At 34.9% G+C, this 26067-nt stretch overlaps 1 protein-coding gene and 1 pseudogene across 4 annotated transcripts in view; both read left to right on the top strand.

Annotated features, from left to right (window-relative positions):
* The window catches only part of SOS1 (SOS Ras/Rac guanine nucleotide exchange factor 1), a 129481-nt gene that overhangs the window by 55735 nt on the left and 47679 nt on the right, over window positions 1-26067 (top strand). For 3 of the 4 annotated variants that reach the window (XM_043468381.1, XM_043468380.1, XM_043468382.1), the window contains exons 3-8: window positions 3019-3150; window positions 5212-5376; window positions 6863-7072; window positions 10086-10229; window positions 14684-14794; window positions 14871-14969. In XM_043468381.1, coding sequence (XP_043324316.1) covers window positions 3019-3150; window positions 5212-5376; window positions 6863-7072; window positions 10086-10229; window positions 14684-14794; window positions 14871-14969 — 861 coding nt within the window. The remainder of the gene's footprint in view (window positions 1-3018; window positions 3151-5211; window positions 5377-6862; window positions 7073-10085; window positions 10230-14683; window positions 14795-14870; window positions 14970-26067) is intronic. The other variant, XM_043468383.1, reaches the window with a different exon arrangement.
* Window positions 13411-13541, top strand: LOC122442821 (annotated as a pseudogene).

Below are 26067 nucleotides of genomic sequence, written 5' to 3'. Positions count from 1 at the left end.
GAATTCATTGATGAACTGTAGTAGTTTTCTCGTAGCATCTTTAGGATTTTCTGTGTATAGTATGATGTCATTGCCAGTGACAATACTTTTTTTCCAGTTTGGATCCCTTTTATTTCTTTTTCCTTCATCTTAGATTTTCTTTTTACCCTGTGAACTATATCCTTAAAATTTAAAAGTTGGCTTTCTGTTTCCTTTCATTTTTTTTTCTTCAACTTTTTTTCCTTTTCCTTCATTCCTAAAGAATCTTTGTAGTTTCTAATAAGTTTGTCACTCACAATTAGATTTCCAAAGTGATTTCTCATTATTTTCTACCTTTCTAGGCAGAAAAAAAAAAAATTCTCCTCCACATTCTAAGCCTTTATTAATAGCACTTTAAAATGCCTCTGGGTCTGAATATTTGCACTCAAGTGCGGGTATAGGAATTTTCATAGAGCCTAGAGTGTTTGTATTGGAATTAATCTTCAAGATTATCTATCTAGACACCTTTATTATGTAAAGGAAAAGACAGGCTCTGCTAATAAGAGACAGAGCTGAATTGTGAACCTAGCTCTTTATATTTTAGTTTTCCCAAGGCCATTAAATGTCAGTCAAAGTGGAGAGTCTCAAATTTAAAGCAAAACTGTTAATCTTGAAAGTGGCAGAGTAATAGCCTTTAATTCATGGATCTTTTATTGACCATTTCTCCTTGGGCTTCTTTACCTTAAATTATATAAGATAATTGTAAAAAGAAATTTTACTTTGCTCTAGAATTAAAATTAAATTTTCCACTACAAGAGATAAAGTATTTCTTCCAGTCTGGCCTTTTTCACAATTAAGGCATCTTTTTACCCTATCAGTCTTTCCCATGATCTTTGGTAATACTTCTCAAATAAACAGTCCAGTAATATACTAATAAATAAGTTAAAAATGTTTTCCTCATCATTATTATTTTCCCTTTCTTGCCTTCTCTTTTATTATTCCTGACTTTCCTTCCCCTTCTTTCTCAAGACAGTAGATAAACTTGGAATTAGGTGGATAAGATTTAGGTGAGAAGGGATTGCTGTTGTGTTTTCTTTCTCTTCTACCTCAACCCCTGCCTACTGTTTGCCTCTGTAATTCTACCAATGGTTTTTTTTCAAAGATGTATGTTAAGTGTATTTAGAATTGGTAGGTTGAGTTCAGCTTCTGTTCTATTCCACAGCTTTCTACCACCACTATATACCAGTGCTTTTTAGACTCTCGGTCATCACCCCTTATGCCCAACTAAATTTTTATAAATGAATAGGAAAAATCAGTGCATTGCCTATAGTAAAAGAAAGTTTTAAGAAACTTTGTTTCAGTTTACTATGTGTGTGATTACAAGGGTGTGATGTAAAATGTATTAAAGAAAAAGTGATGTCGCTCAGTCGTGTCCAACTCTTTGCGACCCCATGGACAGTAGCCTGCACCAGGCTCCTCCGTCCATGGGATTTTTTAGGCAAGAGTACTGGAGTGGTTTGCCATTTCCTTCTCCAATGTATTAAGAATTTAATAAGAATTTATTATTTCTTACTATGCATTGAGCTTTGCCCACCCCCATGCCTGCCAGTGAGCTATAGGGTTATACTATTATAAGGTTTGTAATCATGGTTATACCTATACCTATTCAGTTAACCATGGGTTAAACCCATCAATATGAAATTTTTAATTGAGAATTATGGTAAAGTTAGTCTAAAATCTCTTAATCGTAATTTTTGGATTAGCAAGTGTATAATACTGACTTGGAAAAAAGGAAAAGAATTCTTGTTTTGAACGTTCCTTTCCACCCTTTTCCCCATTCCTTTATTATTCCTTTTTCACTCGCCAAACTCCCCCAGTATTTTGGGCCTTTGTATTGCCTTTATTATATAGGCTATAGTATCCTAGCAAATAGCTTTTCAACTAGACATTTGAAAATGTTTGTTAACTCCATTTATAACTACAGTAATTTCTTTCATTAGAATTAAAATGATCACTTCTTATATTTGACAGCTGACTTTGCCTTGAACATAGATGAAGAGAAAATTTATTAAATTTGAGTGGGTTAAACTATTCTCAATTCATAAATTTGTTCATAACATGTCCTGGAATTACTGTGTCCTTTTTCCAACAGAATATCACATAGTGATCTCTTCAATAGCAATTGCTAGGACTTTCAATTTACATTTATTACAATTTTACCTAATAATTTTTACATATTACCCACTAAATATGGAACAATTCAAAATACGTGTTAAAATTATGTAATAGTGACCTCTACTGGTTGTAATTATGGTATCCTGAAAGTGGATTTTAGAAACTTCAGAGGTTGAAAGTGCCTTTTGTTTGAAATGAATTAGTTTACTAAAGTCGGGAAATTCAGCTTTTACATTAACATGAGTTCTTTAACTTTCAATGGAAATTCTAACCAGATGAGTGCTAGACATTAAAATGAAGTATCATTATGAAAATTAATGACCTGTGGAAGATGCAAACTCTAATGATAAAACTACAATGTACAAAAGTTGGCTGTTACTCATGTAAACCTTGATTTCCATGCTTTACAAATAGTTTTGAAATCAAGTACCTCTTTGCATGATGGATAAAGAAAAACAATTCTTAGAAATTTCAAGTGTAAAGTGGTATTTTAGATTATAATTGATGTTGAAAGAAAGGACAAATGAAAATTGAATTTTAGATATTTGCTTTTTGAACTTAGATCTTGTTCCTTGAAATTTTATGTAATAATGTTTTAAATAGCTTCTGCTCATTCTTATTACCAGCTTTATTATGGTGAAGTAGAAATTCAGAATATGATTTCCCCCAGTTAGTAGAAGGAGCGTTTAGACTCTTAATTGCCTAATTAAGAAACTAGTACTTTGGCAGTTATAGTTGTCTCTTAGTTTAGGTATGTTTGTAGTATAAATTATACCACATGTGAAACACCTGCTTTTGGTATTCTTTGATTTTAAAAGTAAATTATAAGTGAAGAACACTTTTTACTATATTTGTTGCTTAGTTGTTATTTTCCTATTTTCCAAGGAACGTGTTCAAAAAAGTTTCCCTCATCCAATTGATAAGTGGGCAATAGCTGATGCCCAATCGGCTATTGAAAAGAGGAAGCGAAGAAACCCTTTATCTCTCCCAGTAGAAAAAATCCATCCTTTGTTAAAGGTAAAGCTGAAATACTACCTTCTTGCCTCTTAAAAGCAAAATAAAACCCATGATTTTCAAGCACAAGGAATATATTTTATGATAATAGAGTCAACTGAAGAGCGACATTCTCTCATTTTAGTTTTTCAGGAGTTTATGTCATGGGGAGGGATAATATAATAGGAAAGTATATGTTCAGCAACATGATTTAAAGTAGTTTCATACCCACAGTAATCATCAAATTGAAAGGACTAAGAAAGTTATAATTGTGAATTTTGTTGATCTCAGATGTTACCAGAACCTCAAAGAGTTTGCAAAACTCCTTTTTCTATTGGCTAGACGTACCTGTCCCTATAAATCCTTCAGATTTTAATCCTTCATATCATTAGAAGTGTAGGGACCTCTGTGAGATTGCCATAGGGCCATGTGTCATCTTTGAACAAAAATTCCATAGAGATCACCTATACTATCTAGTCTTGCTGCGCTTAGTCACTCAGTCATGACCGACTCTTTGCAACCCCTTGGACTGTAGTGTGGCCCGCCAGGCTCCTTTGTCCATAGGGATTCTCCCAGCAAGAATATTGGAGTGGGTCACCATGCCCTCCTCCAGGGGATCTTCCCAACCCAGGGATCAAACCCAGGTCTCCCACATTGCAGGCAGATTCTTCACTGTCTGTGCTACCAGGGAAGCCCAAAACTACTGGAGTGGGTAGCCTATCCCTTCTCCGGGGCATCTTCCTGACCCAGGAATCAAACTGGGGTCTCCTGCGTTACGGATTTTCAACCTGCTGAGCTACCAGGGAAGCCCTACTATCTAGTCTTACTTGTCATTTATATTAGTCTAGTCAGTTAGTTGAATCCCTCCAGAACTAATAGAAAAAATAACTGCTGGAAACTTTAATAATGTTATTTTCATTTTATGACATTATTGATTAGCTCTCACATCAAAAATATGGGTATTAGAATAATTAAAACCTTAGTAATACTTCTGATGTCAATAATTTTTTACTATAAGCAAAATGCTAATACTTTTATACATCATGTCTAAGTTTTATTATTCAACAGGGTTAATTATTATCATCCCCACTTTGTAGATGAGGTAACTGAGCAGAAAGTGGTTAAGTAACTTTTTGTCCAAGTTCACAGGGCTCTAAGTGATAGTGTTAGGAAATTCAAGTCTGGCTGGACACTTGTATGATTAAGACTATCAAAAAGTTATGTTTTGTCCTTTATTGTTTGAACAGAAATATCTGCCTGTATCTTACTAACTGGTCTGAGGACGTTAAGTGCAACTTACACAAATTACTAAGCTATTAGTTGTTGCACTTCTTTATGATTCTCTCATAGTTGATTTATAATGTTATATTAGTGTCGGTGAACAACATAGTGAGTGTTTTTGTAGATTGTGCTCCATTTAAGGTTATTATAAAATACATAAATTTATTTTGAAGTTTTTTTCTTAATTGGATTGTTTAGAAAATAGAATCTATTTTCCTATGTGAATTGATCAGGCCCACAAAAGCCATACTCTCTTTGAAATCGGATAGTGGTACTATAATGCACCCTTAATAACCACTGTTGTCCAGCAGGACACAACAGGAATTTTTTTTCCGTAGAAACAACTTAGATACCAGGAATGTACCACTAGGTTTTTAGGAAGTCCAGGTTCCTTTGGCTAGAAGGAAAAGAGGTATAAGGATAGTAGATATTCCCAGACACCAATTAAAGGAAAAGAAACTTGTTTGTCATTATTAATTTTGGGTATTCTGAATTAGATAACAATGAGCATTTTCCCCTCCCACAGACTTGGGCTTCCCTTCCTAGTTGAGGGATTATCTCTATAGTTATCTGTACTTCTTAAGTATTTTACGTGATCATAGGTAATTTTGCCTTACCTTTTCTTATCTTACATTTTCAAATAGCAATATGTATATTATTCATAGATGTACCACTTTATAATTAAATGTTGTTGATAATCACAGGCCTCAGAAAAAGTTAAGCTAAACTGTATACATTTAAAAAAATCAGTTTGTCAAATTTATAGTAAATAATTTTAAACGTGCTTTTCTTTTAATTTTTCAGGAGGTCCTAGGTTATAAAATTGACCACCAGGTTTCTGTTTACATAGTAGCAGTATTAGAATACATTTCTGCAGACATTTTAAAGCTGGTGGGGAATTATGTGCGAAATATACGGCATTATGAGATTACAAAACAAGATATTAAAGTGGCAATGTGTGCTGATAAGGTAAGATAATGATCTATATATTCTGTTCTTATATTTTTATTTGTGACTTACTGGGTGCTAACATACTACTCAGACAAAATAGAATTGTATATTGTCAGTTAGGTTATACTTTTAGTAATCTAGAGTGCTAAAATGTGTTTAAATATGTCATGTAGCTTTTCTTTTTTATATTGCTGCATGTAGGGTTAATAACAGTAATTCATCTCTTATTAGTGAACTTCTTAAGTTTTTATTTGGATTGGAAGAACTAGAAGATTATGGATTTATTTGAAAACAATTTTTGAAAATGTACAAATACTAAACTCTTGATAGTTTTCTTTCAGTGCCTAATTTTCTTTAGATAGTGCTAGTATGGCTTTACTGTGATAATGTAAGAGCAAACATTTATTGAAAGTTGAGCATGTATGTGACTTACCTCATTTGGTCCCTAAGATATCCCTCTAAAACAGATACTCTTATGTACATTTTATAAAAGGGAAACTGAAGTTCACAGAGATAAAGAAACTGGTTCAGAATTTTCTGAGAAGTTTCAAAGCCTAGACTTGAACTCCAGATCTAAGTCTAAGTAATTGCACTATACTACCTCAGTATTTTTATTTAATAAAAATGATCTTTCAGAAAAGAAAATATTTTCTAATAAAGTATTTTATCCCCTTTTTTCTGTTATTGATTTGAAATATTCTTTCTGATTACTGAATCCAGTTAAATATATTTTAGTATTTAGTGTTCTTTCAGAATGTGAAAATCACCTGACCTGAAGGATTTCAAATTTTTTATTTCTTAATGAATAAGTATTTTAAAAGAGTAAATGAATATAAAATATTTGATACTTTTAAATGAATTGATAAGTAAAATATTTCTGAGTATGTATGTAGCTCACAGAGAAGAGATGCAAGAGAAGTATAAAATAAGGCTGTAGATTTGATAAAAGGGTACTTATATTTGTGAAACAAGCAGAAAGTGATACAAGGTAAAATCTTATTTTATTGTTGTAGGGATAATGATGTAGAAGTTCACAGGAGGGAAAAGATGAGGTTTAGTAAGAGTAGTAGTAGTAGTAGACTTCTTGGGGAAAAAATGAGACTTATTTTGATCAATCACCAAGAAACCTGGGAGTTATTCAAATATGAGTTATGTGAGGCTCTGGAATGAAATGGTGATGCCAGGGGTATGAAACAGAGGAAACGAACAGAAATCCAAGACAAGATATGGCAACAAATTAGCAGTAGTAGATTAACAAGAGAGACAGACAGATAGATACTAGTATTGACAGAGAACTGAGAGGAGGCAGCTTGTGATGCCTGATGTGAGATTCTGTCTCGGAGAAGCTGCCGAGGGAGCAGTAGCATTCTGTCCAAGGAGAGGTCACTGTGCGTCTGTTTACTGTCAGGCAAGAACTGTGTTCAAATAGCAGATTTTGTTTAACTTCAAATTTGACTATAGATTCATATTTTATTGTAGTTTTTTTATATTTCTGACTATGCAGGTATTGATGGATATGTTTCATCAAGATGTGGAAGATATAAATATATTATCTTTAACTGATGAAGAGCCTTCCACCTCAGGAGAGCAGACTTACTATGACTTGGTAAAAGCATTTATGGCAGAAATTCGACAATACATAAGGGAACTTAATTTAATTATAAAAGTTTTTAGAGAGCCCTTTGTCTCCAATTCAAAATTGTTTTCAGCTAATGTAAGTATCATTTGTGTGAATGTATATCATTACATGTGTTGTTAATTTTACATGACCACTCAAATTTGAATTTGTATAGTTCATGACTGCTAATTGGTCCATTTTTTAAAAGTTGTGGGGTTTAATTTATCATGACTGTGGTCACAAATAAAGTTGCTACAACAGTTTTAATTTATTTTTTAATTTTGAGGACAATTGCTTTATGATGTTATGTTGGTTTTTGCCACACAGCAGTACAGATCAGCCATAATTATACATATATCTGCTTCCTTTTGAGCCTCTCTCCCCTCCCCCTGCTACAGCAGTTTTGATAAATTAAACACCAGAAATTAAAAGACAAAATCTAAGCTAGACTGATTATGTAAGTATAAATGAATTCACAGAATCGTCCACAAATTCCGGAGAATAAAGCCTCTTGTTTAGGTGGAAGATTTCTGTGTTTGACTCATTTGCATTGAATGAACACTGCATCAGTGCTGCCTATATTGTTAGATGCCATACTTGGCAGTGGAGATTCAAAGATAAATCAAAAGCTATTTACTTTTCTCAAGTACAATCTAGTCAAGACAGAGATGTCAACGTTAAATTGCGATACAGTACGAATTACCATAGCAGAAGTTTGACAGCAGTATTTTGGGGAGTGCAAAGGAAGGAGCCAATAACTGAAAATTAGAGAAGGGATTACTGATCTCACAGTAGTAATCAAACCAGCCTGACTGGGTCCTGGAGAAGTACTAAAGAAGAATAGCTGAGATTGTCTAAGGAAGTTGCATCCTAGTAATTTCTAAAACTGTACCTACATAGTCATGGATGAATGATGGAGATGTGGTGCTCACAACAGAGGCTGAGACTGATGTTCAGTCATTGTTATGACAATGAGTGAACATTAAAAAAATAAAGGAGTAAATTATGAGTTGTACAAATCTGTAAATAAACCATTTAATTGTTTACTTTCAATGGATGAATTGCATTGCCTATAAATAATATTTTAATGAAGTTGTTTAAAAAGAGAGAGAGATAAAGAGTAGGCAAAGATATTCTTAGGACACAAAAAAATCAAGAACTATAAAAATTAAAAATTAATATGCTAGACTGCATTAAGACAAAAAAAACTTTTGCTCTTCAAAAAGCATTGTCAGAAAAATAAGAACATAAGCCACATATTGGTGGAAGCTATTTCAAATACATAAATCTAACAAAGGATTGTATTCAGAATATATAAAGAACTTCAGCAATTCAGTAATGAGAAAAACAGCTTGATACTTTTAAATGGGCAAAAAATTTGAACACTTTATAAAAGAAGATACAACAGTGATCAGAAAGCATGTCAAAGGATGACCAACATCAGTAGTCATGGTGTTAATCATTTAGTTGTGTCCGACCCTTTGTGACCCCATGGACTGTAGCCTGCCAGGCTCTTCTGTCCATGGGATTTCCCAAGCACGAATACTGGAGAGGGTTGCCATTCCCTTCTCCAGCGGATCTTCCTGACCCAGGGATTCCTGGTCTCTTGCATTGCAGGCAATTCTTTACCATCTGAGCCAAACTCCCACACATCTTAATAATCATAGGAAAATGCAAATTAAGAGCATTATGAGACACTACTGGATACTCATTAGAAAAGCTAGAATTAAAAAGACTGACAGTACTGGATGTTGAAAAGAATGTGGAGCAACTGCTTTTGGGAAATGTAAAATTCCCACATTACCTGTGAGAATGTAAGCTGGTTTAAATAGTTAGGAAAATAATTTGGTAATTTCTTTTTTTTTTTTTTTTAATTTGGTAATTTCATATAACATTAACCATAAATTAGCCTTCAGTTCAGTTCAGTCGCTCAGTCGTGTCCAACTCTTTGCGACCCCATGAGTCGCAGCACGCCAGGCCTCCCTGTCCATCACCAACTCCCAGAGTTTACTCATACTACCTAGCAATTCCACTGCAAAATCACACTTGGGCAAAACATCCATTCAAAGTTCAAAATAGACCAGTGGATTTTAACGATACAAAGTTTATATAATTTCAGATTCTACCTTGCAACTAACCTTTAAGAAGCTACATATTGACTTGTGTAATACTGTAAAAAGATAATCACTCCATATATATGCAGTGTCCAGAATAGACAAATCCATAGAGATAGAAAGTGGATCAGTAGTTGCCAGAGGCTGGGAGTGGGTGTGCAAGGGAAGAATGGGGAGTGCTGCTAACAGATACAGTTTCTTGGGGGGGGGGGAGGGATGATGATTTTCTAGAATTTGATGGTAGTAATGATTGAATCATTTGTGAATATGTGAAAACCGTTGAATAGTATACTTTAAGAGTGAATTTTATGATATGTAACTTGTAGCTCCATAAAAATAGCTATGCAGAAAAAGGAGAGTATCCACAATTGTTTGAATAGACTATTAAAATAGTCCTCTCTTTTCCAACTACGTGTCTTTTAAAGTTAGATTTTCCTCATATGCTTTAACCAAAGCAGTGTATCACAACAGATAGAATGCAGAAATATACATGAAAAGCCAGCTATCTGCAGTTAAGCTAGGTATTAGAGATTGTGTTAGAAAATGTAAAGCAGTACCATTCTCCTCACTAAGATTTTTGGTTGTTTTAGAGAAACTAGCTACTTTTCATAAAAGTGCTATTTATTGTTGTTTTTAAATGAATTAAATGTTTTATAATTTTCTTGGTTTTAATGTCTAATATGGTAAGTGTAGTAAATGGCAATAGTAAATAATTTCTAATATAGTAAACAAATAAGAGTTTTCAATAATTTTTAAGAGTATGAAGGAATCTTGAGACCAGAAAGTTTGAGAACCAGTGACCTAGAGCAATGTACCTACAAATTGTACTTCATTGCAAAAGGAATTCTTTGTCTTTTACTTATGTTTGTAAAGTTGTTAAAATTTTTCACTATATCTGCCATTTAAAATTTCATGATTATAAAATGATTTATTGGCTCAAAATAATTTTTTTATTATACAACCTAACTGAATTAATATGTTTTTCTTCCCAACAGGATGTAGAAAATATATTTAGTCGTATAGTGGATATACATGAACTTAGTGTAAAATTACTGGGCCATATAGAAGATACTGTGGAAATGACAGATGAAGGCAGTCCCCATCCATTAGTAGGAAGCTGCTTTGAAGACTTAGCAGAGGTAAGTACTTTAATTATACACCAGAAATTTCTGAATTTAGAAGGCGTAAATGCAGTTCAAAGGCCTAGATTTAATTCAAATACATTTGAGTAAAAATTGGAATCTGAATTCTTATTTCCAGCTAACATAGACATTAACTGCTGGCTACTCAGCGGTATTGCCCCTTCTTCAAAGGGTCACCGTCAGCATTTGTTGCCATTATTTCATAAAACTTAGAAAAAGTGGTCTCTTTTCCATTATAAAAACAAGCAGATCCCAAAGCTGTTTTCAGATCCCACAGCTCACACTTAATTGGCTATCTTAGCAATGAAGAGGCCACAGAACTTGGGCTTGAGGTCAGGCTACTTATGTTTCAATCTCAACTCTTCTACTTATTAGTTATATATAACCATGGGCAATTTACTTCACATCTCTAAACCTCCCTATCTATATTTGTAAAATAAGGATAATAATAGGACTCAGGATTTTGTGAAAGTTAAATAACCTACCTGAAATATTTAGCTAGCCACCTTCATACAGCTACTTAATATATGATAACTGTGCATTATTATTTAGAAAGAGGAAAATGAAGTCCAGGACCTAGTGGAATGGTGATAAAGAATCTGCCTGCCACTGCAGGAGACCTGGGTTCAGTCCCCAGGTCAGGAAGATCCTCTGGAGAAGGGAATAGCAGCCCACTCCAGTATTCTTGCCTGGGAACTCCCATGGACAGAGGAGCCTGGTGGGCTACAGTGTATGTGATCGCAAAAGAGTCAGACATGACTTAGCAACTAAACAAGTGCATTATTATTTAGAATAGGAAAATCAAGTCTAAGGCTTAGATGATGATCACAGGAGTAGAAAAATGGTAACCTTCTTGATACTTCAGCTGCTAAAATATACAAGTTAGCATTGATTGTCATTCTGAAATTTCTAGCTCTTGTTTTGTTCTTATTCTAAAATCAACTATATCTTTTATTATAACTCAGGGTTGAGTTTATAAAACAAATTAAGACTTTCAGATAAAATAATAATGCTGAGTTTAAGCTTCACTACAGCCCCTCAGTGTTGCTTTAACTACATAAAAGTCACAAAATATAAAAAGAAAAAAGGAATATACATAACTAGACTCAAAAACAAGGATGTTCTTCAGCCAGAGGGAAAGTTCTACTCAGAGAAAAGTCAAGGAATACAAGAACTAATGGTAGGAAACATAGTAGTAAATTTTATAAGCTATTGCATATTTTTAAAACCAAACTGCTTTTTTGTTTTTAACTTGAAGAGTGAACTAAACTTCTCAGTGCATAATACGGGCTTACCTTCAGAGGATAAGAAAAACTAAACAAGTTTGAAAGTGAAAACCCATCGAAGTGAAAGTCACTTAGTCATGTCCAACTCTTTGCGACCCCATGGACTGTAGCCCACCAGGCTCCTCTGTCCATGTAATTCTCCAGGCAAGAATACTGGAGTAGGTAGCCGTTCCCTTCTCCGTGGGATCTGCCCAACCTAGGGGTTGAACCGAGGTCTCCTGCATTGCAGGTGTATTCTTTACCATCTGAGCCACCAGGGAAGCTCAAGAATACTGGAGTGGGTAGTCTATCCCTTCAGGGGATCTTCCTGACTCAGGAATCAAACCGGAGTCTCCTGCATTGCAGCTTTACCAGCTGAGCTATCAGGGAAAACCTGGTACCAGGGACAGAGAATGTAAAGTTTAAACAACTTTAAACTCTCTTTAAAATTTAGAAAAAAAATTATAAATAATAGCAAACTGTATTTGATTTTTAAAACATTTAGGAAAATCACCAAATAATAGAAATACTACCTATAACAGTGCACAAAAGTATAGAAACAATTTTTAATCATTTCTACGATAATAGGAAAAAATAATGAAGCAAAGAAAGCAGTGATAATGAAAACAAAATACAGTCATCCTTCAGTATTCATGGGGAATTGGTTTCAGGAATCCCCTTTCCAATATCAGAATCTGTGGATGTTCAAGTAACTTCATATAAAATGGTATAGTACAGTTAGCCTTCTGTATCAGCAGATGTGGAAGACAGATACAGAGGGCCGACTGTGTAGTATGATACAAATAAATCCAACTACGTCACACTACTACATCAGTAACTCAGTACGCGCAAGCTGCTGAAACTTGCCTATTTAAAGAAAGTACTTAATTTTTTTAAGGTCTGTTTTATGCAGCTTATAAGTGAAAGTGAAAGTCACTCAAGTTGTGTCTGACTCTGTGCGACCCTATGGACTATATAGTCCATGGAATTCTCGAGGCCAGAATACTGGAGTGGGTAGCCTCCTAGAGATCAAACCCAGGTCTCCCACATTGCAGGTGGGTTCTTACCATCTGAGCCACCAGAGAAGCCCAGGAAGACTGGAGTGGGGAGCCTGTCCCTTCTCTAGCGGATCTTCCCAAACCAGGAATCGAACCAGGGTCCTCCTGCATTGCAGGCGGATTCTTTACCAGCTGAGCTACCAGGGAAGCCCTTATAAGACATATACCCAAAACAGAGACTCAGAAATACTAGGTTGGTGCAAACGTTAATTGCTGTTTTGGACCATGAATTTTAAATCATTATAACTAGGCTCAGGCACATCTTTATTAACCAAAATAGGAACCATTACAATGAGCACATTTTTGCCAATGAGAAATAAGTTTGTGTATTCCTGTAGCATAAAAACCCATGCCTCAGGATTCCATGAACTCTTAAAAAGTATTTTTTGTCTCCTGCTGATTGTAGAAGTATATTTTCCCTGCAAAAAGTTGTCAAGCTGCTTGAAGAAGTGGTAGTTGGTTGGCAAGAGATCAGGTGAATATGGTGGATGAGTCTTAAAACCACAGGGTATTCAGAAGTAAGCCCAATAAACATATGCAAGATTTTTGTTAACAAAATATTAAAATAGATTCATAAGGAAGATCAAAAATGCAGACACAAAAAGTGACTCGGTTTTAGGATTATATACATATATTATTAAAACTGGGAAAGAATAAGAAAAATATGAACCTGTTTATACTCTAAAACACTGTGTCCAGTATGATATATCTTAGGATATATTTTATGATATATCTTAAATGATTGACGTTTTTAAAAAATTAATATAACATTTCACATTAACATTAAAATCTCAACAAATAAGAAAAAGCATAGAATGTTAAGGTCATTCAGAAATTTCTTTAAAATGTTGGCCAAGCTTTGTGCAGTGGCAGTATCATAGCCAATGAGGTTTATCCGAGGCACGATTATTGCTAATTGAAAACTAAAATGTTGGCCAAAGTAGGAATAGAAGGGACCTTTCTTAATCTAGTAAAGGATATCTATCGGAAACCTATAGAAGATATATTTAATGACTAAGCTGTAGGAGAATGCCACTCACTACTTATATTGAGCACTCTAATAGAGATACTAGCCAAAAGATAGGAAAAGAAGAAATAAAAGTGTTCTATTTGTAATCAGCATAATTTTCTACATAGCAAATCCAAGAAAATGTATAGTGTTATAACTATTAGGTAGGTTCAATACAGTTGCTAGATAAAAGACCTATATGTGTACATATATATCTTTCCTTAAAAAAATAAGTCTGATAAATAGCAGGGTAAGTTAAAATAAATATCATATTTTCTGTCATTCACTCCTAACTTCTTTTGCAGTCCTCCACTAGATGTCCTCTTCCTCCTCTTTCTAGAATTACCCTTCATAAAATTGAGCTCTTGCTAGAATCTACAACACTATTTTCATAATAGTTTGGAGGTTTTGTGTTTTTATTTTTACCTAGAATAGGGCACAGGATGGAGGAGAGTGGAGATCCTACCTCCTGAGAAAAATCACAATACCTGCTCACTTTTTTTCTTCAGGATTCACCAGAGCTAGTAATTATAACCTTTAGAATTGTTTAGTTTATTAATGATTGATGATGGTAAAATTTTTTGGCAATTTGAATTAAATTATTTAATTGTTTTGTGAAAACTGTAACAGTGGATTTTAGGTGATACAAACAGTTTACTTTCAGCTTGCAGGATGTGAAAGTAAGTCTACCTCTAAGAAGTAATCATGAGAAAATAAATGCTTGGCATCAGTATTCTAAATTTTTATACTTTATATGGTTATAGATATCTATGCTCTTTATTATTCAGGCTAAATTTCATTTTCCAGATCCCAAATCCCCCCATATGTTTGTTCATAATACTCTACTAGAATCCTTTCATGGGAGGTGTCATAACATGCTAGAATCCCATTACTCATCAGAAAAAAATTCATTTTCTTTCTTACTTGAGAATATTAGGTTTACTCTAGTAAAATTAATAGCTATATAATTTTGCTTTGAGGCTTTAAAAGAAATATGTAATGTAATTGTGCAGTGATAGAAGTGCTCATAATATAATCTTTCTGTGTTTATGGAGGTGGGTTATTTATTCTTTACCGTAGAGAAAGATTATTTATGTTTTACCTTTTTTATTTTCTAAGGAACTGGCATTTGATCCATATGAATCATATGCTCGAGATATTCTACGACCTGGATTTCATGATCGTTTCCTTAGTCAGTTATCAAAGCCTGGAGCAGCACTCTATTTGCAGGTATATAGTAATTTTTAGATCAAGATATAAGATGCCTGGAAAGTAAACTTAAAAATTAAATCACTTTGTTTTCTAGTCAATAGGCGAAGGTTTCAAAGAAGCTGTTCAATATGTTTTACCCAGGCTACTTCTAGCCCCTGTTTACCACTGTCTACATTACTTCGAACTTCTGAAGGTAAGAAAACTCTTTCTTCTACTTATAAAATATTCAAGTGTGATACAGTTTTTTACCAGTTTATTTGTGAACCATTATGTGAGTGCTCATGAATATGTCTATATCTGTTTTCTTTTTTCTAGTTCAGCAAATATATATGAATTTGCAAAAGAGTGACATATTTTCTCCAGTTTTAATTGTGAATTTTAAAGCAGTCATCAGATATTTTTATCTTGTGTACTTCTTGCTTTCATGGCCAGTTGTTTGGAGACAATCTTGGGTTTGTGCATCCTAGTCTCCATCCTGGGACCTCAGCAGATTCAGGGACTTAGATAAGGGACCACATGTTGGATAATGCCAAAGTAATGGAGAAGATTAATCACCTAATTTTCGTAGCTTAAGTTTGCAACTATGTCTATAAAAACTACTTCTTATTAGTTTAGATACAGTAAACTATAGTAATCCTAGTAAAAAATTTCCCATTTGATTATAGATCAGAATACTCAATTTAAAAAGTACTGACAGAAAGGATTTTGCTTTTTTCCCCTTTTCCTATTATGCACTGAAATTAACTAGGGAAAGGGGGAACATTAGTTTGTATAATTCAATAGTGTAACTTAGTGATTTACTTTTAAATATCTTAAGTAACTAATGATGTCTGCTTTGGATTATGGATAATATATCCTAAAAAACATCAAGTTTTCTCAAAAAATTTAAATAACGAATGAGATAATAAAGATATTTTATTTATCTGTAATGAACTAGCCCCATGAAGACAAAATATGATATGCATTAATACTATTATTATTTCTTTAGCTTTTAAAAGAATGTTTCATTAAAGAAAAATTTAATATCATGTTGTTATGGAGCATGTATTACTGGAAATCAGATTTATAGTTTGCAGGAGTACATGAAGAAATGGGCTCTCTATAATGAATCAACGAATGAATAGAAAGCCTCTAAATTTAGTAAACTGAAGGAACTCTCATCCTTCCCAGGTGTCTCTACATTTCGGGAACTTGGAGTTCAGTTAGATTTCTTAAGCAGGACAGTTTGAATCAGGAAAGGACTGAGGAAGTTGAAGAACTTAATCACCAGGCAGAGTTATGAAGCTCTTAGCTCTCTGTTCTAGCTGCAAACAGAATACAAGTTATGGTCTTTAGTAGTATAGGATGATTATTTTAAGAGGATAATCAAGAAGAAGCATTTGGTGTATAAAATCATTCTTTGTAAAGAATGACAAACCATAGTCTCAGAATGGGTCATTTGCACACAAGTTTATTATATAGACCTTTCTTCATAATGGCATCTCTAATAATGGGGTTTTTTTTTACCTGAGACTGTAATGAAGTTATCTTAATAGTATAAGAGAAATTAATTATTTACTCCCCCAAATATAGGCAATTAAATTAAAAAAATTTTTAAGTTATGGTATTGAATTTTTTGTTTTATAATTGCATCTATCAGCAACTTAAAAGATTTCTACTGGTAAACACCTGTATTCCTTGTTTGTATTACTGCCTAAATTTCATTGCAAAATTAACAGTATATTGGGCAGAAAATTTTGCCCAGTTAACTCCATAAATTGTCATCACTCCTTTTTATTCTGCCTTCCCTCAGCACTAATGTACTATTTGTGTTTACTGTCTTTCATTTCTATTTGTTGGTATGTTGCTTAAATAATTTTATTGCACAGTATTTTCAAAGTGTATTCTATGGACTGCTAGTCCCATAAGATACTCTAAAGGTCTGGGGGAGGGAATGCCTTGGTGGTCCAGTGGTTAGGACTCCATGCTGTCACTGCTGAGGGCCTGGGTTCAGTCCCTGGTTAGTGAGCTAAGATTCCACATGTTCAGTGGTCAAGTATATTTTGGAAAAACTGTATCCTTAATTACACTCCTAGAAATGTTCAGTATATGTTAGAATATTAAAGGCTTTGTAAAATTGTGCAATAAAGCAATCTATACAAAACTATCTAAAGCAGTTAATTCCCAAATTAATTAGGCCATTTGTTGTTTAGTTACTAAGACGTATCCAACTCTTTGTGACTCCATGGACTCCTCTGTCCATGGGATTTCCCAGGCAAGAATACTGGAGTGGATTGCCATTTCCTTCTCTGGGGGATTTTCCTGACCCAGCAGTTGAACCTGCATCTCCTGCATTGGCAGTCAGATTTTTTTACTGCCAAGCCACCAGGGAAACCCAAGTAGGCCATGAAACCCTTAAAAAATGTAATGTTTTTCTGGCAGTTACTTTGGGAAACTATCATAGAATACTTCCATCAGAATAACTGAAAGACCTTCTAACACTTAACAGTATTAAGATTTTTTTCCAACAACATGATTCTCACTAACTAAATTTTTTTAATCTGGGTATTGCCATAACGCCAAGTTCCAGGGTGGACTTGGTGATTTTGGACTCAACAATGATTAAATAAAATCAGCAGGGAACAGCAAAATCTTAAGACATCATTGACAATTGGAATAATTTATCTATGGCATGGAGTGACCTCTGAAGGCTCACTGGACTAGATAGGAGTCTGATGTTTCTTTTCTGGTTCTAGACTGGTAGCCAACTAGCTGAGTTGCCTGCAACAAGTCACCTCACCTTCTGAGCCTTGGTTTTCTTATCTGTGAAATGCCTATCTCACTGGGTTGTTCTGTCAACCAGGAGAGTGTATGTAAAAGTATTTAAGATACAGTAAAAATATAAATACCGAGTATTGTCATTACTGGAGACTTTTCTTCTTGTCTTGTAGGTATCTTCAACTTAAACTAACATCTTATTCCCTTCATCTTTCACCACTTAGCTCTCTCTCCTGCCTGCCTGAATTTGTATTCCATTTCTTTGTTGATCAGCTCAGATCCCTTCACCAGAAGCCTCAGTGCCATCTTTGATTCTTCTCTCTCCCTTATTTGTAGAGCATCATGGTTTGATTCCAGAAATGAGTCTGAAATCCAGTCTGTTCCCCTGTTGCACTGACATGGCCTTAGGCCAGACCCTCAGCATGTCTTTCCTGGGTTACTGTAGCAGTTTCCTATAAGGTCTTGTATCTCATGGAACTCTCAGTTTGAAAAGTGCATTTAGTGTCCTTTTGAACTGGGACTCAAAGTCTAAATTCTTTAACTTTTCTTCAGCCTCATCTCTCAATATTTGGTGTTATTTACCTTATGCTTTAGCCATAAGAAAATTTCCAAGCAGCCCTGGAAATGTCAAGTCTGTTCAGAATTCCTTATCTTTTTTCCTATTTCCCTGGAATTTCTCTTCTATCTCTACGATCCCCTTTCGTCTGAGAAATTCCTGCTTATCAAAGAGTTTGTTCAAATGTCGATTCTCTATCTAAAGTTTCCCTCCATTCTCTAGGCTGAATCTTTGACTAAGCTGCTTTATTTTCTTCATATCTCTATAGAACATGTCTCATTTTTATTGTCTACCTTGTCGTCAGAATGGAGCTAAACCCTATGTATCTTTGAATTCTCTTGCCTAGCAGTGTTTGGCATTTAGACATTTAATAAATGCTTGTTACAAGATAATAACAAAAATAAGGTAAGTTTTCCTTAGAATTTATGTTTGTAGGAATAGTTAACCTGTAAATTGTATACAGTTACATTTACTTTGGAAATTTAGAATGCCTAAACTTTACAAATTCAGAGAATAAAAGTTTAGTTATTGATAGTATGACTTTAATGCCACTGAAACTTAGTTATTGATAGTATGACTTTAATGCCACTGAAACTGGAAAAAAGAAGTAACTCCCTTACCCATCCCCCTCAAGTTAGGAGTCAAGTCTTTGAAACCTTTAATTAACTTTTTCACATTAAAGTTCATTTAAAATCAACAACTTCCTTTGTGTCCTTTTGAAAACCTTATTGCTCTAGTAATGTGATTTTTCTATGTGAAGTTTAATTTGCTTTATTAAACAAATTTAGAGTTGTTTCTTGGGGCTAAGTATTTTGAAGTTTACCAAATCAGCACATTGTTCAGTTCAGCAACAACAGTAACCTTTTCTTCTTTAAATATATTATCTTATCCTCTTGAGGTAAACTCAGACAAATGTTAGAAAAAATTATCCAGGATGATTTTGAGCAAATCAGTTCCCTAGAGAATTACCTATTCTTTTCCCAATGCACTGGATACCTGTAACCTAGGAGATATGAATCGTCTCCCTTAATTTCAAAAGCAGGTTCAAATCTATATTGCAACTTGTGCATTAGTGTATTCATTTCCTAGGGCTGCTAGAGGAAAGCACCACAGACTGAGTGGCTTAAAAACAACAGAAATGTATTCTTTCACAATTCTGGGTGTCGGCAGGGCCATCCTCTTTCTAAAGGCTCTAGGGAAGAATCCTTCCTGCCTTTTCTTTAGCTTCTGGTGTATCCCGGTAACCCTTGGCATCCTTTGGCTTATAGATGCCCTCACTTCAATCTTTGCCTCAGTCTTCTTTCTTTACATCTTCACATTCTTGTCTGTTTCCTCTGCATTCAAATCTCTCCTTCCTTTTTCATACAATACCAAGTTAGTGGATGTAGGGCCTACCGTAATCCGGTGTGACCTCATCTCAGCTTGATTATATCTGCAAAGGTCCAATTTTCAAATAACATCATGTTCACAGGTACCAGGGGTTAGGACTTTGGAGGGAACACAGTTCAACCCATTACTTTCAGTTTTTGGTAAAACTGAAAATATAAAAAAATTATATCCATTTTTGTTTTTCTGATTCTCCAGTATATACTGACTTGCTTAAACCCATAAAAATATATTTTTTGCATAGGCCAATTAATCATTGCTTCCTGATCTTAGACTTTAAAATTTAATTTCAATCCGACAGCAATTTAGTGAAAAGCCAGCAATTGCAGTATTTTTCAAATAGTAAAAACTCACAGGTATACAGAATTACTAACAATCATCTGAGCAAGACTAATGTACATAACTGAGGTTGGGGTTATCATGTATGGTTTCCCTTAAATGAAAAAATAATATAAAATTTAACACTTAAAACCTCCATTCTTTTCTTAGGTTTCACTGATAATAAAAAGTGCAAGACTAGCAAAATAACTGAGAGAAGACATTTCCAGGTTTAATTTTAACACGTCATAACAACCCTCTGCTTTTAGATAAGATTAAGAACCAATCGAATAGTAAATATTGCAGTGGATGTTAATTCGTTAATAATAGTGCAGTGCTTGTCTTGGTCACAAGTTTTACTTTAGAAAATAAGAGACACTAAAGATTGTAATCTGAATGCTCACATGACTAGATGCTTCCTGTGTTACATATTAACATTTAATTTCCTAATATTCCTCGATTTTTGTGTACTGACTTGAATAGTTCTTAACTTTTCCCTTTAACATCATAAATATTACCAAAATTATAGTCCCAAATGCTTAAGTACAGAATCATGGGAAGGGATTACAGGTAAGAACTTAGATCTGAATGGTGCAGTGAGTAGAAAACTTAGGAACTGAGGGATGTTAAAAGTAGGAGATACTTTTCCTCCCAGAGTAGTTTTTTTTTTTTTTTTTCAGGATATAATATAAAACAAATGGAAAAGGCAGATATAAATTGTGCTACATCATTCACTGTAAACACCCTTTAGTGACCTTCACATAGTGCGCCAGAAGCTCTTGTAACCCCCTGCTGCAGACACCTTGTGTGCACTTGTTAATGGCTTTGGTTTGTTGCCTTTTCATTTGGGGAGCGGGAAAGTAACAAACATCTTCTGCTCTAGGTGATTTCTTATGTAGTTTTTTTCAATGTTCTCCATCTGGTTGCTGTATGCTTCAGACCATTTTTTTTATACTGCCCATAAGTCAATGTTTAATACCAGTAATAAGAGGAGATTTAGAAAGCATAGCTTCTCTCTGAGTATCACAAAAATAAGCCCAGAAGAGGTCTGTCTAGCTTCCATTCCTTTGAACTAGCTTTCTAAATTTAGAAATTCTTTTCCAGAAACCATGGACTCAAAGCATTGAGCTAAATGGTATATCTGACCACAGATGTTGATGACTAAAGTTAAACATAAGATAGTATAATTCAGAAACCATTATAAACAAACAGCTGATTAATGTTTTACTCTAGTTTTAAAATTTTAAATCAACTAAACTGCTATGAGGAACGTTTATAGTTTTGGTGATTTTCTCTCTGATAAGAACAGAGCGATGGTTTTGAGAGGTATTTTATTTCATAAATGATATTATCATAACATTCTTTAGGGTTAATTTCCTGTTTAAAGTTCAAAATCCTTTCGTGTTTAAGGTTTTTAACTTGCTTTTACATTATTCCTTTTTCTGCCGTTTTTCTCCTCTTTCTGGATTGCCAGTTACAAGGCGTGTAGAACTACTTCATGTTGTCCCGTACATCTCTGAGACTATTCATTTTTCTTAAATGATTTTGGTTTTTGTTCTTCAAAGTGGTAATTTCTGTTGCTCTGTCAATAGAATTATTAGTCGTTATACTTACTCTAGAATTTCCATTTGGATTTTGTTTTATAGTTTCCAGAGACTCCCTGTCTGAGCACTCAAGAAGACCATGTTTTCCTTTAATTCTTTGAATATGGTCACAAAAACTACTTTGAGGTCTTCCCAACATCTGGGCCACATGGAGCCAGTTTCTACTAACTGGATTTTTCCCTCAAATATGGGTCACATTTTCCCAGTATTTTTGCTGGCTAACAACTCTGGATTCTGTTGTGCTGAGGATTGTTGGGGTTCCATTTGTGGATTTGGGTTTTGCTTTGTTTTGGATTGTTGGGTTTTTACTCTAGTGGGCAGTTAACTTCTGATTTGTGTGTGTGCATGCTCAGTCGTGTCCGACTCTTTACAGCCCCATGGACTGTAGCCCGCTAGACTCCATTGTCCATGGAATTTTCCTGTCAAGAATACTGGAGTAGGTTGCCATTTCTTACTCCATGGATATTCCCGACCCAGGAATTGAACCCACATCTCCTTCACTGATAGCTGGGTTCTTTACCATTGTGTCACCTAGGACTCAACTGCAAATTTGTCTCTGCTGTATTGTGTAGCAGCTGATACCTCTGTTCACTTTTGAGGATTTCCATATGCTGCTCTTTTAGCCTAATTCTCTCCTGTCTGCCCTACATGAGTATGACTTGACAGACTAAATGTTTGGGCAGAGATAATGTTGAGATTTGGGGGTACAGTCTCTGGTTCCCTTACACCTAGATATTCCCCATTAATTTCCATTCCTCTACCAGACTCAAGCTGTTTCCTAACACCTTAAACCAGTAAGACTTCAGCTTTCTGCTGTTTGAGCTATGTACATTTGAGAAATAAACTCAGTTTAAGAAACTCAGAACTTTATATCCATTATAGCACTGTTTTTCAAAAGTAGATTTCTTTTTGGTCTCTGCCACATTACTTCACTGGAGTCTTTTCATGCATTCAGAGTTTAGCAGTCAGCCAGATGTTTGGGTAGAATTTATTCTCAGATTTTGTGTCTCAACCTTCTGTAGTTCATTCACTTCCAGATCTCCCCCTTCATTTCCTCTTATATTTTTCTGTCTTTCATCTCTAGCCTGTAACTCTTCCTTTCATTCTTCCTCACTGTCATCATGGGAGGTTGGGGGTAAACCCTAATCCCACAACTGTACACTCTCTAGTTGTAACTTTTTAAGAGCAATAGTACTTCTGGCTTATGCTCTCTTTTAGATGTTTTCCAGTGCCTATAAATATTTTTAATTTTTTGTTTAGATTGAATAATTGTTATCTGCAGATGGTTCTCAAGACTACTGCACCACCATTACTAGACGTTCTTGCATTTTTTTTAGCTCTACTTCAGTATTTGTTGTGGCTTTGTTATCTGTGACAATAGGAGGGGATACAGTGAAGGGCTGCAACTCAGATTCCACAGGTAGGCAAGAGAGCCGCTAACATTAGAAAATGTATTCTACTAAATTTAAAGATAAAAATAGCTAAATGCTGTTTAAAATACAATTTGAATATTGGGCGTGTTTAAAAATCAGTTGCATTGGTTATTTGGGGAGCTTCCCTGGTAGCTCAGCTGGTAAAGAGTCTGCCGGCAGTGTAGGAGATCCCAGTTTGATTCCTGAGTCAGAAAGTTCCCCTGGAAAAGGGATAGGCTACCCACTCCAGTATTCTTGGGCTTCCATGGTGACTCAGATGGTAAACAATCCACTTGGAATGTGGGAGACCTGTGTTCGTTCCCTGAGTTGGGAAGATCCCCTGGGGAAGGGCATGCCAACCCACTCCAGTATTCTGGCGTGGAGAATCCCCATGGACAGAGGAGCCTGGCAGGCTACAGTCCATGGGGTCACAAAGAGTTGGACAGGGCTGAGCGACCAAGCAGAAGCACAGTTGTTAAATCATCCTTTATCTTTTTCCTCACCTAGATAACATGCTTGAGCTTAAAATATTCCCATACCAAAACATTACACAAATTTTATCCGATTAGCAGGAATTCTAAAAACTTTTTACAGTTACCTAAGATTACTTCAATCTGAAAGCATAATAGTGATACTTGGAAATAGATCTCCTTGTTTTTCTTTTTTTGCTGTTGTGTTATGACTTCTTCATCAAATAAACACTGTATTCAGTTTTATCCCCCTTTTTTAGTAGGAAATTCACCAAACTCTCTCCTTCTTTAAGCCAAAAATAAAAATAAATTTGGCCTTATTACAGAAAATTGGTTTTAAGTCAGAATGAAAGGAGCTTGGTAACATTATTCACCAGCATTTTGGCCTTTCAGTTATATTTCAGTTTCTTTCTTCTTTTTTTAAGTTGTAAGATCTTTTCTTTCATTAAGTGCTTCGCTGTTTTAAAAAGTTTTCAGAATTTCTAATACTATAATATTTAACTGGTAATTATTTTACTAATAGATAATAATACTTTTACCATTATCTGTCTCTATCATTCTTTTGTTCAGAAATACTGAAAAACTTTTTCATAGACAGTTTTAACTCTTATTATATACTTAATGTTTGTATTAATTGTAATTTTCCATTTGTCTGGACAGCAAAGACAGACAAAAGGGGATGAATAAAATCAATTTAGCAAAATCTTAAGAAAAATGCTACAGATATTTTAATGAATCCGTTTACTTTTTTTTTTTTTGGACCAATGCATACCGATGTATAGTCACTTTCATTTTAAAATTTTTTAATTAAAAAATTATTTTTTACGTTTTAGAGGTTCTTTTAATTACATTTTATTTTTTATTTTTAAATTAATCTTATTGGAGTATAGTTGCTTTTCAGTGTTGTGTTAGCTTCTGCTGTACAGCAAGGTGAATCAGCCACACATACACATATGTCCCCTCTTTTTAGATTCCCTTCTCATTTGGGTTACCACGAGCATTAAGTAGAGTTGCCATTTACTTTTTCAAAACCATAAAATCTTGCCTTGTCTTTCTTTGATAACTGCATGTTTCAGACTGGAAACTGAACTTACCATCAGTCTGATGGCTAAGACCATTTAAAGCCCATTTTAATAAGGTATATGGGCTTCCCTGGTGGCTCAGACAGTAAAGAATCTGCCTGCAGTGTGGGAGATCGGGATCGATCCCTCTGTTGGGAAGATTCACTGGAGAAGGGAACGGCTACACACTCTAGTATTCTTGCCTGGAGAATTCCATGGACAGAGAAGTCTGGCGGGCTACAGGCTGTGGGGTCACAAAGAGTCAGACATGACTACGCGACTAACACTTTCACTTTAATAGATATACAGAAAATTGAAGAGCATATAGTTAGCTAAAAGTACTAAATTATTACTTTTTAAAGAAACACCTTTATTGAGATACAATTAACAAGCTGTACTATTCTCCAATACAATATGCTTTTTTATTTTTTCAAATTATTTCCTTTCCCAAGCACCTGTAGGGGAGGACAGTTTTTTCCTCAACCCTTTTAGAGTCTCTGGCTGGTCTGAAAAGGAAATTGACAAAAATTAACAGGAGAAAAGCATACAGATTTATTTAATGTAAGTTTTGCTTGACATAGGAACCTTACATAATGAGTATTTTGAACTGAAGGAACTTGAGAAAATAGAACCGGGAAGATCACTGACCTTTTCTTTCCCTTATGCTTTTTTCTCCGATTTCTTCAACTTTTAAAGTACTCAGTATACCAAGGTGCCAGATTGGGGAATAGTATGTCCTGAACCCTGTCACACCCTTCCCCTCCCCAACTCCCATCTCATCATTTACTCATGAAGTTTACCTAGAAAAAGCAGTGACCCCTTTGCTGTCAGATAATAAACGTGTCAATCCAAAGGTTACTGTTAGTAGCATGAAGAAAATCAGGAATTTATGCTGATTTCAGTAAGATTAAAGAGATTAAATAAAGAGAGGGGTATGAAAAAGGAAATGGGGTAGTGTAGGCCGTCTATGGGGTCACACAGAGTCGGCCATGACTGAAGTGACTTAGCAGCAGCAGCAGCAGGCTGTTTATTGTCCACTTATCTTTTGAACAGCTGTGCTTATTTATTGTGTAAGCAAATCAAATTCACTTTCTTGAAAACTCCTCATCTTTCCCAGCAAAACCACTCTTCTGTGTTCATTCACTCAGTGAAGTGGTCCCACTATCCATTTGGTTACTCAAAATAGAGACCTGGAAGTCCTCAACTCTTCTCTATCATTTTCCACATTACATCCACTTGTGTGTGTGTGTGTTAGTTGCTCAGTCGTGTCCAACTCTTTGTGACCCCATGAACTATAGCCCATCAGGCTCCTCTCTCCATAGGATTTTCCAGGCAAGAATACTGGAGTGGGTTGCCATTGCCGCCTCCAGGGGATATTCAAGATCCAGGGATTGAACCAGTGTCTCCTGTGTCTCCCGCATTGCAGGCAGATTCTTTACCCGCTGGGCCATCAGAAAAGCCCCCTAGTGACCAAATAAGTCCTTTTCATTCTTGAAAAGGATCTTTTGATTTCATCTTCTGTTCATTTCTTCTCAATACTCTGAGAGCCATGATCATCTCATCAACATCTCCATTTAGTCTCATCCCCACCCCATCCCCCAATTTGCTGTTGAGTAGATAACCAAACCAAAGCCATCCTAAAATGCAGATTTGATAGCATTAGCCACTAGGTTAAAATCCTTAATGGCTCCCCATTGACCCAGGTTAATGTTCAAGTTCCTAATAAG

The sequence above is a fragment of the Cervus canadensis genome, chromosome 5, assembly GCF_019320065.1.
Source record: "Cervus canadensis isolate Bull #8, Minnesota chromosome 5, ASM1932006v1, whole genome shotgun sequence".
Taxonomy (NCBI): Eukaryota; Metazoa; Chordata; class Mammalia; order Artiodactyla; family Cervidae; genus Cervus; species Cervus canadensis.
Note: the sequence above shows the minus strand (reverse complement) of the source record. Positions and strands in the feature narration are given on the sequence as shown.